The following is an 11,654-nucleotide window of genomic DNA, read 5'->3' as shown; positions in this document are numbered from 1 at the left end:
ACGGTTGCAAAATATTTATAAATTAAATCAGTTACTTGGAGACTTGAGTGGTTACATAAGCATCTGCATTTGGAGTTGCCTCTCTCCTGAACTTTTCTTGTTTATATATTAGAGATAGTATTGTTTCAGTTATTTTTAATTCTATTTTTAGTACAGGCTTATGTTAGATTAGTAAGATATTTAAATATCTTTCTTGTATATAAGTTGTATTTTTGTTTCATGTAACCTTTACTTGAGTAATACATTTTTAATGCTCTGCATCTTCTTGGTATCAGTCTTAACGTGGTATCAGTTTGAACAACACGTTCTCGCACAATGTCTTCTCCTTCTGTATCATCTTCCTCTTCTAATCCTTCTGATCCTTCCAGTCCTTATTATCTTCATCATAGATATAGTCCATGATCTGTTCTTGTCACTCAAGTTCTCATTGGTAACAATTACCACACTTGGCGTAGGTCCAATATGCTCATTACCCTAACTGCCAAGAACAAAGTTCATTTTGTTGATGGTTCTATTGCTAAACCACTCGACACTTCTCTACCTTTTCATTCCTAGACCAAATACAATAACATGATCCTGTCATGGCTTCTCAATTCTCTTTCTAAAGAGATTGTTGCCAATGTTATATATGTCAAATCTGCCATGGAAATGTGGTCTGACCTTCAAGAACGTTTTTCTCAAGGTAATGACCCTCAGATTTTCTAGTTGTAGAAGTCCATTGCTTGTCTTATGCAAAATGACCTCTCTGTCAGTGCATATTTCACTTAAATGATGGGTTTATGGGATGAGTTGACGAACTATAGACCCTTACCTGTTTGCTTATGTGGAGGTCTGTGTACTTTGAGGGATATGCACCAGCAAGAATATGTTATGCATTTCTTGATGGGGCTAAATGACTCTGTTTCTGAAGTTCGTGGTCAAATTCTTTTAATTGATCCACTTCCTCCTATCAATAAGGTTTTCTCCCTTGTTCTTCAAGAAGAGAGTCAAAGAGACATTGGATCAGTTCTGGTTTCTCATATTCCATTTGCTACACTTTCATTTACAACAAAACCTGTCCATCAGACTAAGCCTTCCACTTGCAAAGATAGACCTATTTGCTCCCATTACTCTGTTCCTGGGCATACTATTGAAAACTATTTCAAGTTACATGGATATCCTCCTAGATATCACTCCAAAGGGAAATACTCCACTCCCCCATCCTCAACTCATCAAGTTGTTGATGATTCTCCTCTTCATTTTCACTTACTGGATATCCTCTTGGGTTAACGTTCGAACTTATATGTTGATGGCTTGAACGGACTCTGTCTCTCATTCGAACGTTTCAAGATATAGTTTGAATGGTTTCTACCCAGTTTCTAGATGCAAGCACAGACCAAACTCAAGCACAACATAAACATCTACAGGAATATCCACAACACAGACAAACACGGGAATATTCAACTACAATGCATAAACAAAGTTTGTAGATATTAGAATATTTACCCTTTTTTCCAACTCCAAACAACGCAATAAATTAACCAGAACACAACTACACCACATTTAGTAAATACAATGAAGTTATTAAGAGAAAATTGCGAAAATTAAGAACATAAACAATCCCAACGAAATTTAACAAAAACCATATCTTTATTCACTGTAGGCAACCCTCTCTCTCTCTCTCTCTCTCTCTCTCTCTATATATATATATATATATATAAACAAATGGGTTGAAGTGATGAGAAGAGGAAGAGAGGGACTTAGTTTATTTACCCGCGGGCAAGTGTTGGGTCTTTTTAAAGATTTGTGACTTATTAAGGCGAGAATGATCGTTGTAACAGAATATAAGACACGAAACGACATCGTTCAACTTAAAACAAATGTTATTACGGCGACAAATTTCTTATCTTGTGCGTATGATTTCAAAATTGTGCATTCGAATGGTTTTGAACTTTATTCGAATATGAAATTTTTTTCAGTGCGAACTTTTTCTTGCTAACAATTTAGCTATTTTATCGTTCGAACGGGTGTAAATTACCGTTCAAACTTTTATACTAATGGCTTGGTGGGAAATAATCCCACCACTAGTTTAGAAGGCGCCAACATCAAAATTCTTGTTTGAACGTTAACTTATTTACTATTTGATAAAAATACACGAAAAGTGCTTTTAAAATTAGTTGATGTGATTTTGTTAAATGTAGCATTATTTGCAGGAACTTTTCAACAAAAAGCTTCAATTTGGTTTTTTTTCTTAAACGTAAATTTTCAGTTTTTTTAGGTGCTTAAATCACTTTTTATAAATTTACCAAACGTACTATTTTTTATTTAAAAGAGTTTTTAGATTATTAAAAGTACCTTCCAAGCCCCAAAACTCACTCAAAACCCAAAATGCACACATCTTTCCATCCTGTTAACATTTTAGCCTTTTTGGATAAGTTTTGATTTTATATGGTCTAAAACAAAGATCTTGAGTTTGAATCATAAATTTATACTTCATTTATTTAATTCAATATTTCACATGTGGAACCCACTTATTAAGGGAGTTCACCCATTTAATTAAAATTTTAACATATTGGATTTGGTTATTAAGGAGAGTCTGGTCCACACGTCAAGGAAAATATTAAAATATAAATATAAATAATAAAATCTACCTCTATATATATTACTTAAAGATAATAATGGATTTTTTGGAAATTTATAAAATAAATAAATGAAAAATGATCTACTTAATAACGAGAAAGAACAAAGTTCAAATGGTTAGATCTGTCTCCCAATGCAATGAGCAATATGATATACTAGAACCACTCATTAAGAGTCACATGCATCACTCTTGAAAAATATTCTTTGGAAGCAAGCATGCATGCATCACTTCGGAAGGTAGCGCTTTAAGGTTACACAAAACACAAATGAGCAGCCACTGGGGAAATCAAATGAATACTTCTGCAGTTGCATGTTTTTAGAAAATTTAGCTAAAAAAATTCTGAAAAGGGAAAGAAGTTCAAGTTTATTTTGTCCACGAACTTTGTCTTTGATAGCAGCTCAATCAAACAGCCCTCTTTCTCTAATTTCTCTGTTTCAATCACCCTTTTGAAATTGAAGACTTTACTGATTCTTATGCGCCTAGCTTGCATCATCAAATTCTTAAACGAAAATCATGTGGCGGCTTGAATTTTGGTCCATATTTCCTTTGGAGAATTTTAAGATTAGTCTTAATTTACCCAATGCATGGACTTGAAAAAAATGTCATACATTTTGTCTTTAACATGATTAAAAATTAGGAAGTTCTGACACGAAAATTAGGTCGAGAAAGACTTTAAATAACATAATATTAATTACTGTAGATAAATGGTCTCTTCAGATCCGTCAGTCTAAGTTATCGCTAACCAGTGAAACAACAACGACGAGCCAACTCATGTTTTGGTTGATGATACGGATATATATATATCTATTGACCTAGTAAAAAAGAAAATAGAAGACAACATAAGGTGGAAATATGGACTTAATACCACTTCGAGGGAGATATTTCTAATAATACCAATGAGTTTGATCCTTTTACATACCTGGGTTCTTCCCTTATATAGAGCTCGATGAGTTATCTTTGTTCTCTTATCTGATAATTGTTGCCTTTATTCGAATTCAAACTTGGAGATGAGGGTTTATCACTTAGTAAATTTGAATGATAGCCGTTTCTATCCTTTGTCACCGTTGGATAGTTATCTAGTCGGTATTGGCTATGGGCAAGATTCTCTTGGCATTGAGTTCTCGGTAATGATGTAGGCTTTGGTCATAAGTAAGGGCTCAGGCCCACCTCGGGGATAACCGGTCTGGATCTCCTCTCTAGTTACCCTGCAAAGTCTCATTACGCATAGTGTGATGAGACTTGAATCTAGGTGTTGTTTCACATTTCGAGGCGTGTCAGTACGTCGTTTCATTTCTCTCATCGGGCACATCAACCATCACTTCATTTCAACTCTTATTTAATGCTCATTTTCCCTCTTCTTTTGGCCTTCTACTTCCTTCATGTTTCTTGCTTATCTTTCTGAGTTCTTGCCCTCTTCTTCTCTCGCGATTTTCTTCATTCCTCCATGGCTTCCTTTTCTTCCAAAGGTAAGGTTGTGGTTCTTGCTCCGGATTCTTCACCACCCCGCGACTCCTTTCCCTGAGTTGTCATTGCTCCTTTGGCGTCCATTTTTGCGGGTTCTCACTGGTCTTCAACCATCACTAAGCACGAATTGGAGAATGCCCGAAATAACTTCAAAATTCTTGACTCCGTCGAAATGAGGGCTCCTACTCCAAACCAGAAAACTATTGACGCCAAAGGTATGGTCGTCTCTATTGTCCTTTACTTTGCTATGTTTACCATGGGGCTTTAATTGCCCTTTGTGGGCCCAGTTCGCGACGTGTTAGACGTCTTAGGGCTTACTCTGGCTCAATTGGTGCCTAATGCTTGGAGAACTTTGATGGCCTACTACGTTTTGTGGCGATGGATACTGGAATTTGCGGGCAATGAATGCCCAAACCCAACGGCCCATGAGTTTTGGTCCATTCATGGGTTAAGGCATTTGGAGGGGAACCTTTGCAGTTTTAGAGCCCGTAGGGGATTGGTTGATTTAGAGCGTAAGTATTCACATGTGAAAGATTGGTCCAACAAATCTTTCCTCCTTACTGGCTCTGGTTGGAAATTTCCCGCAGATGAAACTTTTAATCGGAAATTTTCTATTTGGGTATGCTGGTCTCCTATTCCCGATGGGAATGACTTTAAACTTATTCTTTCCCCATGTGAGGAGGCCCGCATGAGGTTGGTGAAACCTTGGGCTCAGGCTCGTCCCAACTTATGCTTCTTGGATGTGCTTTTAACCCCCGACGATATTGAGAAGTTCCTGATGGTTCCTAGTTGGGCCCACGTAATAGGATGTGAGTTTTTGGGTGCCCCTCGCCGGTGAGTGATTTGAGAAAGAATAAACGTCCTAGTGTAGGTGGAAAAAAACAAAGAAATGTTAAGAAGGCTTGTATCTCGCCTAGCTCAGATGAGTCTATTTCATCCAAAAGTGGTTCTTTACTTTCCTATGCACTGAGCGAAGGTATAAAATTAGTACCTCCTTGATAAAAATAGAGTGGGACAACACTTCCGGCCATTGGCAATGTTAAGTTGAGTTCTTCTCGAGAGTTGCCGAGTAAAATCACCTCCCAAGTAGGTGGAAGCATAAAGTTTGTCATTTCTCGGGAGGAAACGAGTGTTATGACCACCTTTGTGGATCCACCAACTCTTTCTTTGAATGACATCATGTCCTTGGCTGAACAAGATCTTGAAGACATAATCGTGGCAGAGGCTGCCGCCGAAGTTGTTGCTCATTCTTCGACGGTACCAACTGAAGATTTTTAGCAGCAAGGTGATAATACTCCAGTGGAATAGGATATTCTTATTTTGAATCCCGACCTCCTTATGGCGCCTCCATCTACTTTTGCGAGCTTCCCGCCCTTTGAGGCTTCTATGCCTTTACTGATTTTGCCCTCGCCAATCATTTATGTGCCCTTTGATGTTCGTTCGGAACTTCCCCGGTTGGAACAAGGCAAAGAAGGGAGTGTTGAAGAGTTAGTTGCAGTGTCTAGTTCCCCCCTCACCTCGATAACTTCGGGTGGGGTTATTCCTGACTTGCTCTTTGTGTTTCCAGCCCTCTCCCCCGTTAGTGGCAGTAGGGTTTTGATTCATTCTCCACCATTAAGTGTTTCTCCCCAAGGAAGTGGCAAGCCATCTTTGCCAGCTCTTGAGGAGAATCTTGGGATTGATCAGGCTGTGCCCTGCCAAGATGAAGCTGGGGCAAGGGATGAACCTGAAAACTGCTCGGGTCCTCCTGTTGATCCACCTGTCAGTGCTCCTTCATTTGTTCCGACTGAAGTTGTTTTTCCTCAGGAGTGTTTTGCTACTGCCTCCTTGCCAGCCATCAACCCGAGAAGTTCCCCAAGTTATCAACCTTTAATTTCCCTAGCATCCCTACATACTCACCGAGCGGAGGTCATCAATGCTTTTGTTCAATAGCTTCATAGTGTCTTTGCGCCAGTACTCCCTTTGTACTCGTTTTCCTTTTACTTAGTGCTTTGATCATTAGTTCTGAAGAACATATCTTAAATGCATTCCTTCCTTTTTTTTTTTAGGGAGTTGATCGCCTTGCCACTGACTTGGCTGATGATAGGCTACACTTGGAGGATGAGAAGAGCGAATTTGGCCAATGAGTTGGCCCAGCTTGAGGCTCATTCCCATTCATCCGATGGCGAGTTGGTTACCCTTCGTGCCCAAGTTGCTCACTCTGGGAAGAGTTGGCGAATTCTATTGCGAATGCTGACCACTATCGTCAAGAGGTAGCAGCAATCGGGAAAGAGCGAGATGATCTTGCCACTCGCCTAAAACAAATAGAGGGAGTTGTGCAAGAAATGAACAACTTAGCTGCTCATGCAGAGGCTTTTAAGAAGGAACGAGATGAGTTGGATGCTCGGGTGGAGCTTGCCTTGAAAGAGCAGGATGGCTTGGCTGCCAACTTTGATCGTGCAAAGGTAGAGATTGAAGAATTAACCAAGTCCAAATCTAACTATGCTTCTCGCCTGGCCTCTCTCGGAGACGAACAACGGGAGCTACTCATAAAGCTGGGGGCTATTGAAGGGATGAAAGCTGAAATTGAGAAAAACTTGGCCTAGGTGAGGGCCTTCTCAAAAACAGCAACCATCAATATCTTTAGCTTGATGAAGTTGTTAAGTCGAGAAAAATATTACTATCTAGGAGCCAAAATTGGCTGAGTTGGGCCTTGCCTTGGAGAGTTCTCAGCACGACCTTAATCGGGTTCTCCCCCAGTTGGCTATCACCCCAAAGGTTCAATTACGAGCCTAGGGTATAGGTTTCAAGTCGGGTGTCAAACAGCTCCATGAGCTTCTTCTTCGGGAACCCACAATGAATCTGCGTACTCTAGAGTGGAAGTCTATTCCGGCTAGTAAGGTTCCCTTCATTTCTGTGACTCCCTCGATCAAGCCGAGACGCCTGATGCTTTTCCTCGCCCATTCTAACATTTGTACAGTTTGAAGTTTTCGCATCCGCCGAGGGATTTGTTTTGATTTTGTTTTTGAAGCTTTGTGCATAACAGAACTTTGAAAGCCGTTTTGAGGCTATTGAATTTTGTAAGCCGTTTTGAGGCTTTTGAACTTTGTTTGTTGGTTGTAAAGTATTTATTACTGTTTCTTGGTGACCTGCATCAAGACATCAACGTATGTTATTCATACCTTAGGTATTAGGCTTATGTCGTTCACAATCTTGAGCGCTACGCCAATAGGAGAGTTCCTCATTCCTCATCAGCGAGAGAGTGTCAACGGGAGATCTCTAGACCGTTTTACCGTTTAAGCATTTGGCAAGTGGGAGAGTTTCTCAACCACATCGTCTGTTGGCGAGAAGGTGTTAATGGGAGACTCCCTCGGCCGTTTTAATCTATAAGGATTAGGCCAGTGGAAGAATTCCTTGACCACGTCGCATATTGACGAGAAGGTGTTAACGGGAGATTCTTCAGTCGTTTTAACCTTTAAGTATTAGGCTCGTGGGAGAGTTCCTCGACCACGTTGCCTGTTGGCGAGTAAATGTTAACGGGAGATTCCCTCGACCGTTTTAACGTTTAAATATTAGGTTAGTAGAAGAGTTTCTTGACCACGTTACCCTTTGGGGAAAAGGTGTTTAACAAGAGATCTCTCGATCGTTTTAACCTTTAAGTATTAGGCTAGTGGGAGAGTTCCTCGACTACGTCTCCTTTTGGCGAAAAGGTGTTAACGGGAGATTACTCGATTGTTTTAACCTTTAATTTTTTAGGCTAGTGTGAGAGTTCCTCGACCATGTCACCTTTGGCCAGAAAGTATTAATGGGAGATCCCTCGACCGTTTTAACCCTTAACTATTTTTTAGGTTAGTGGAGAGTTCCTTGACCACGTCCCCTTTTCGCGAGAAGGTGTTAATGGGAGATCTCTCGACCGTTTCAACGTTTAATTTTTTAGGCTAGTGGGAGAGTTCCTCGACCATGTCACCTTCTGGCGAGAAGGTGTTAATGGGAGATCCCTCGACCGTTTTAACCTTTAAGGCTAGTGGGAGAGTTCCTCAACCACATCACCTTGTTTTAGGTTGTTATAGAAATTAACAAGTACATCAATGAAACATAACTTTTAAAATGTCACCGTTTATTATTGGAAAAGGGAGTGACAAGTAAATCGATGAAACATAAATTTTACATATCTTTTCCTTGGGAGTAATATTTTCATAGATGCTCTGCGTTCCATGGGTGGGGTAGTGCACGCCCCATGGCGTCTTAGAGGTGGTAAGTTCCCAGCCTGTGGCTTGCAATCACGACATAAGGGCATTCCCATTGAGGGCCCAACTTTTCTCCTTCTCCCGTGGTGACATTGGTTTCCTTTAATACCAAATCGCCAACTTTGAAAGATCAGGGTCTTACTTTTTCGTTGAAGTACTGCTCTACCTTCTTTTCAGAAATTGCAACTTTGGCTTCTGCATCTGTCCTTATTTCCTCCAATAGATCTAAGTTTTCTTCCAACCTCGCCACGTTTGTTTCTGGGTCAAAGCTTTCTCATCTGTGGCTTGGTAAGCCCACTTCTACAGGAATCATGGCCTCACTTCCGTAAGCTAGGGCAAAAGGTGTTTCTCCCGTTGAGGTTTTTGGTGTAGTTATGTAACCTATAAGGTTTCTGGGATCTCATCGGACCACACTCCCTTTCTATCGCCCTTCTTCTTTTTCAATATCTCTATGATGGTTTTATTAGTTGCTTCAACTTTCCTGTCCGCCTAAGAGTGGCCTGGAGAAGAATACTTCACTTTGATTCCTAACTTTGCACACCAATGGCGATAATGTTCGGAATCGAATCGTCTTCCATTATCAGAAATGATACACTGAGGTATCCCGAACTTGCACACTACTGCCTTCCACAGGAACTTCGTCACACTTTGGGCAGTTATTGTAACCATCGCCTTAGCCTCTGCCCACTTCATAAAGTAGTCGACAGCTACGATGATGAACTTGGTTCCTCCTTTGTTGGTGGGCATAGGGCCTACCAAGTCTATCCTCCATTGGGTGAACGGCTATGGGGACGTTATAAATCGTCCTCCTGAATGACTCCCGCAAATCCCCTCATGTACTTCCTTCAACACGTACTATGCTTCCTCCTTTGTTATACATCGCAATAATGGATTTGAAAAACCCCGCCTGTAAAGTACTGCATCTACCATAGTAAACCCGGTCGTCCTGCTTTTTAACTTTCCCACCTCTTCTCGAGATGGGGAAGATCACCTGTCTCCAAATACTTTTTTATATCATCAGCCCATCTTGGCGTACTTTCTCCAATCTGCAAACTTTCCTCTCCTACTACTGGACTAGCCATCATTTGTAAATCAACCTTCCATCGCAACACCTCTTCTTGTTTTGCTGAGACTGCTTGTGCCAATCGGTCAGTTTTGAAATTATCTCCTCGAGGTATCTTCTCGATTCGAAAGTATTTGAGGCCACTGCTCATGGACTCGATGAAAGTATTTTATTAGCTTGGTTCCTCTCGCCAAATACTGTCTAGTGATTTGCCCAATTATTACCTGTGAGTCAGCTTTCATCTCGACTTCCTCGCCTCCTAACACCATTGTTATTGCTCTACTGACGAGTACTGCTTCATATTCAGCTTGTTGTTTGTTACTTTGAACTCTAATCGTACTGCATGGTACGACTCTTCCCCCTCACTCATTACTATGTACACACCAACTCCTCCCCCTGCTCGGCAGGATGATCCATCATCAACATATACTTGCCATGGATTTTTGTCAGGTGGTTTATGGACTTTTTCTCTGAAATTTAAAAATTCTGCTACGAAATCGGCCAAGATCTGTCCCTTCATGGCGCTTTTTGGTATATAACTGATGTCATACTCACTAAGTTCAATTGAAAATTTGACCAGTCGTCCCGAGGTGCTAGGTTTCTACAATACTTTCTGTAGAGGGATGAGGTAATTAGCTTTATCAGATGGGCTTGGAAATAAGGCCATAATCACCTTGCTAGTACCACCACGGTGAAGGCGACTAACTCCCCCTTTGGATATCTGACCTCGGCTCCTCTTAGGGCCCTGCTTACGTAATACACTAGCTTTTGTTCATTCCCCTCCTTTCACATCGATGCAGCTGACACAGCGTCTGTAGTTACTACTAGCTACAATGATAATGGATCTCTTGGCTTGGTGTGACTGAGCAGTGGTGGTTTACCCAAATATTCCTTTAACTGGGTAAATGCTTCCTCGTACTTGGCATCTCAATCTTGTGCTTTCTTAAGCACTTGAAAGAAAGGAAGACATTTATCTATTGATAGGGACACAAACATGTTAAGAGCTGCTATCTTGCTTGTCGGCTTATGTACCTCGTTCAAGTTTGTGGGCGACTTCATCTCTATTATTGCTCTGAGTTTCTCAGGATTTGCTTCGATTCCTTTTTTTGACACCATAAAATCGAGGAACTTTCTTGATTGCACTCCAAATGCACACTTCGTTAGGTTGAGCTTCATTTGGTACTGACATAAATCCTGAAAAGCTTCCCCAAGGTCTTCCACATGTTGGTCAAACTCCATGCTTTTTACTAGCAGATCATCTACGTACACTTCCATGTTTCTCCCGATCTAGTCTTTAAACATTTTGTTCACCATCCTTTGGTAAGTTACCCCAGCGTTCTTCAAGCCGAAGGGCATCACCTTATAGCAGCATAATCCTCGATTAGTTATAAAAGCGGTTTTCTCTTGATCAGCTTCGTTCATCTTGATTTGGTTGTATACTGAGTAGACATCCATAAAGCTTAACATTTTATGCCCTGCTATTGCGTTTACTATCAGATCTATCTGCGGTAATGAAAAACTGTCTTTTGGGCAAGCCTTGTTAAGATCGGTGAAATCTACGCACATTCACCACTTCCCGTTGAATTTTTTTACCAACACTACGTTGGGCAACCACTTTGGATACTATGCTTCTTTGATGAATCCAGCTGCTAATAACTGATCCACTTCCTCCATGATTGTTTCGTACTTCTCAGTGCTAAAATTTCTCTTCTTTTGCTTTACAGGGTGCATCTTTGGGTTTACGTTCAACTTGTGTTCGATGACTTCCTCGTCTATCCCGGGCATATCTTTATGACTCCATTAAAATACGTCTTTATGGTCTAGGAGGAAGTCTATTAGTTGTTGTCTCTCTTCCGGTGCTAATTTAGTCCCGATCTTTACATGGCTCTCGGGATGATTCTACTCAAGGGTGACCAACTCCAGGGGCTCATCTGCCTCCTTATGATTCAAAGCATTTTATCTCTAGTCTCTAGCACCGTCATCATTACCCCGTGCAGGAGGACAGTTCCTTCCTCAGTATCCACAATACTGACCTCTCTTGGCCTTTATCTAAGTTCCTGCACATAACATTATTTGGCTAAGACCTGCTCACCGAGTACCTCACCTATTCCAGCTCTTGTCAGGAACTCCATTTTCAGATGATAGGTCAAGGTGATAGCCTTTAAAGCATTCAATGTGGGTCGCCCAATGATCGCATTATATGCTGACCGAGTTCTCATTACTAAAAACTCAGTCAACGTTGTGGCGACATGAGGATCTGTGCCTACAGATACTGGCAACG

The 11,654-nt window shown here is 40.9% G+C and overlaps 1 protein-coding gene across 1 annotated transcript; it reads left to right on the top strand.

The window, feature by feature from the left end:
• Window positions 1–771: 771 nt before the first annotated feature.
• Window positions 772–1,269, top strand: LOC121238177. Its single transcript, XM_041135018.1, has one exon. The coding sequence runs from the start codon at window positions 772–774 to the stop codon at window positions 1,267–1,269; it is 498 nt and encodes a 165-aa protein (XP_040990952.1).
• Window positions 1,270–11,654: the final 10,385 nt, after the last annotated feature.

The sequence above is a fragment of the Juglans microcarpa x Juglans regia genome, chromosome 7D, assembly GCF_004785595.1.
Source record: "Juglans microcarpa x Juglans regia isolate MS1-56 chromosome 7D, Jm3101_v1.0, whole genome shotgun sequence".
In the NCBI taxonomy this organism is placed as follows: domain Eukaryota; kingdom Viridiplantae; phylum Streptophyta; class Magnoliopsida; order Fagales; family Juglandaceae; genus Juglans; species Juglans microcarpa x Juglans regia.
The sequence above is the reverse complement of the archived record's forward strand: the minus strand, read 5'-3'. Positions and strand labels throughout refer to the sequence as shown.

Bases quoted from the DNA above. Each gene is read 5' to 3' on its own strand.
- LOC121238177 (XM_041135018.1), top strand. From the start codon at position 772: ATGGGTTTATGGGATGAGTTGACGAACTATAGACCCTTACCTGTTTGC.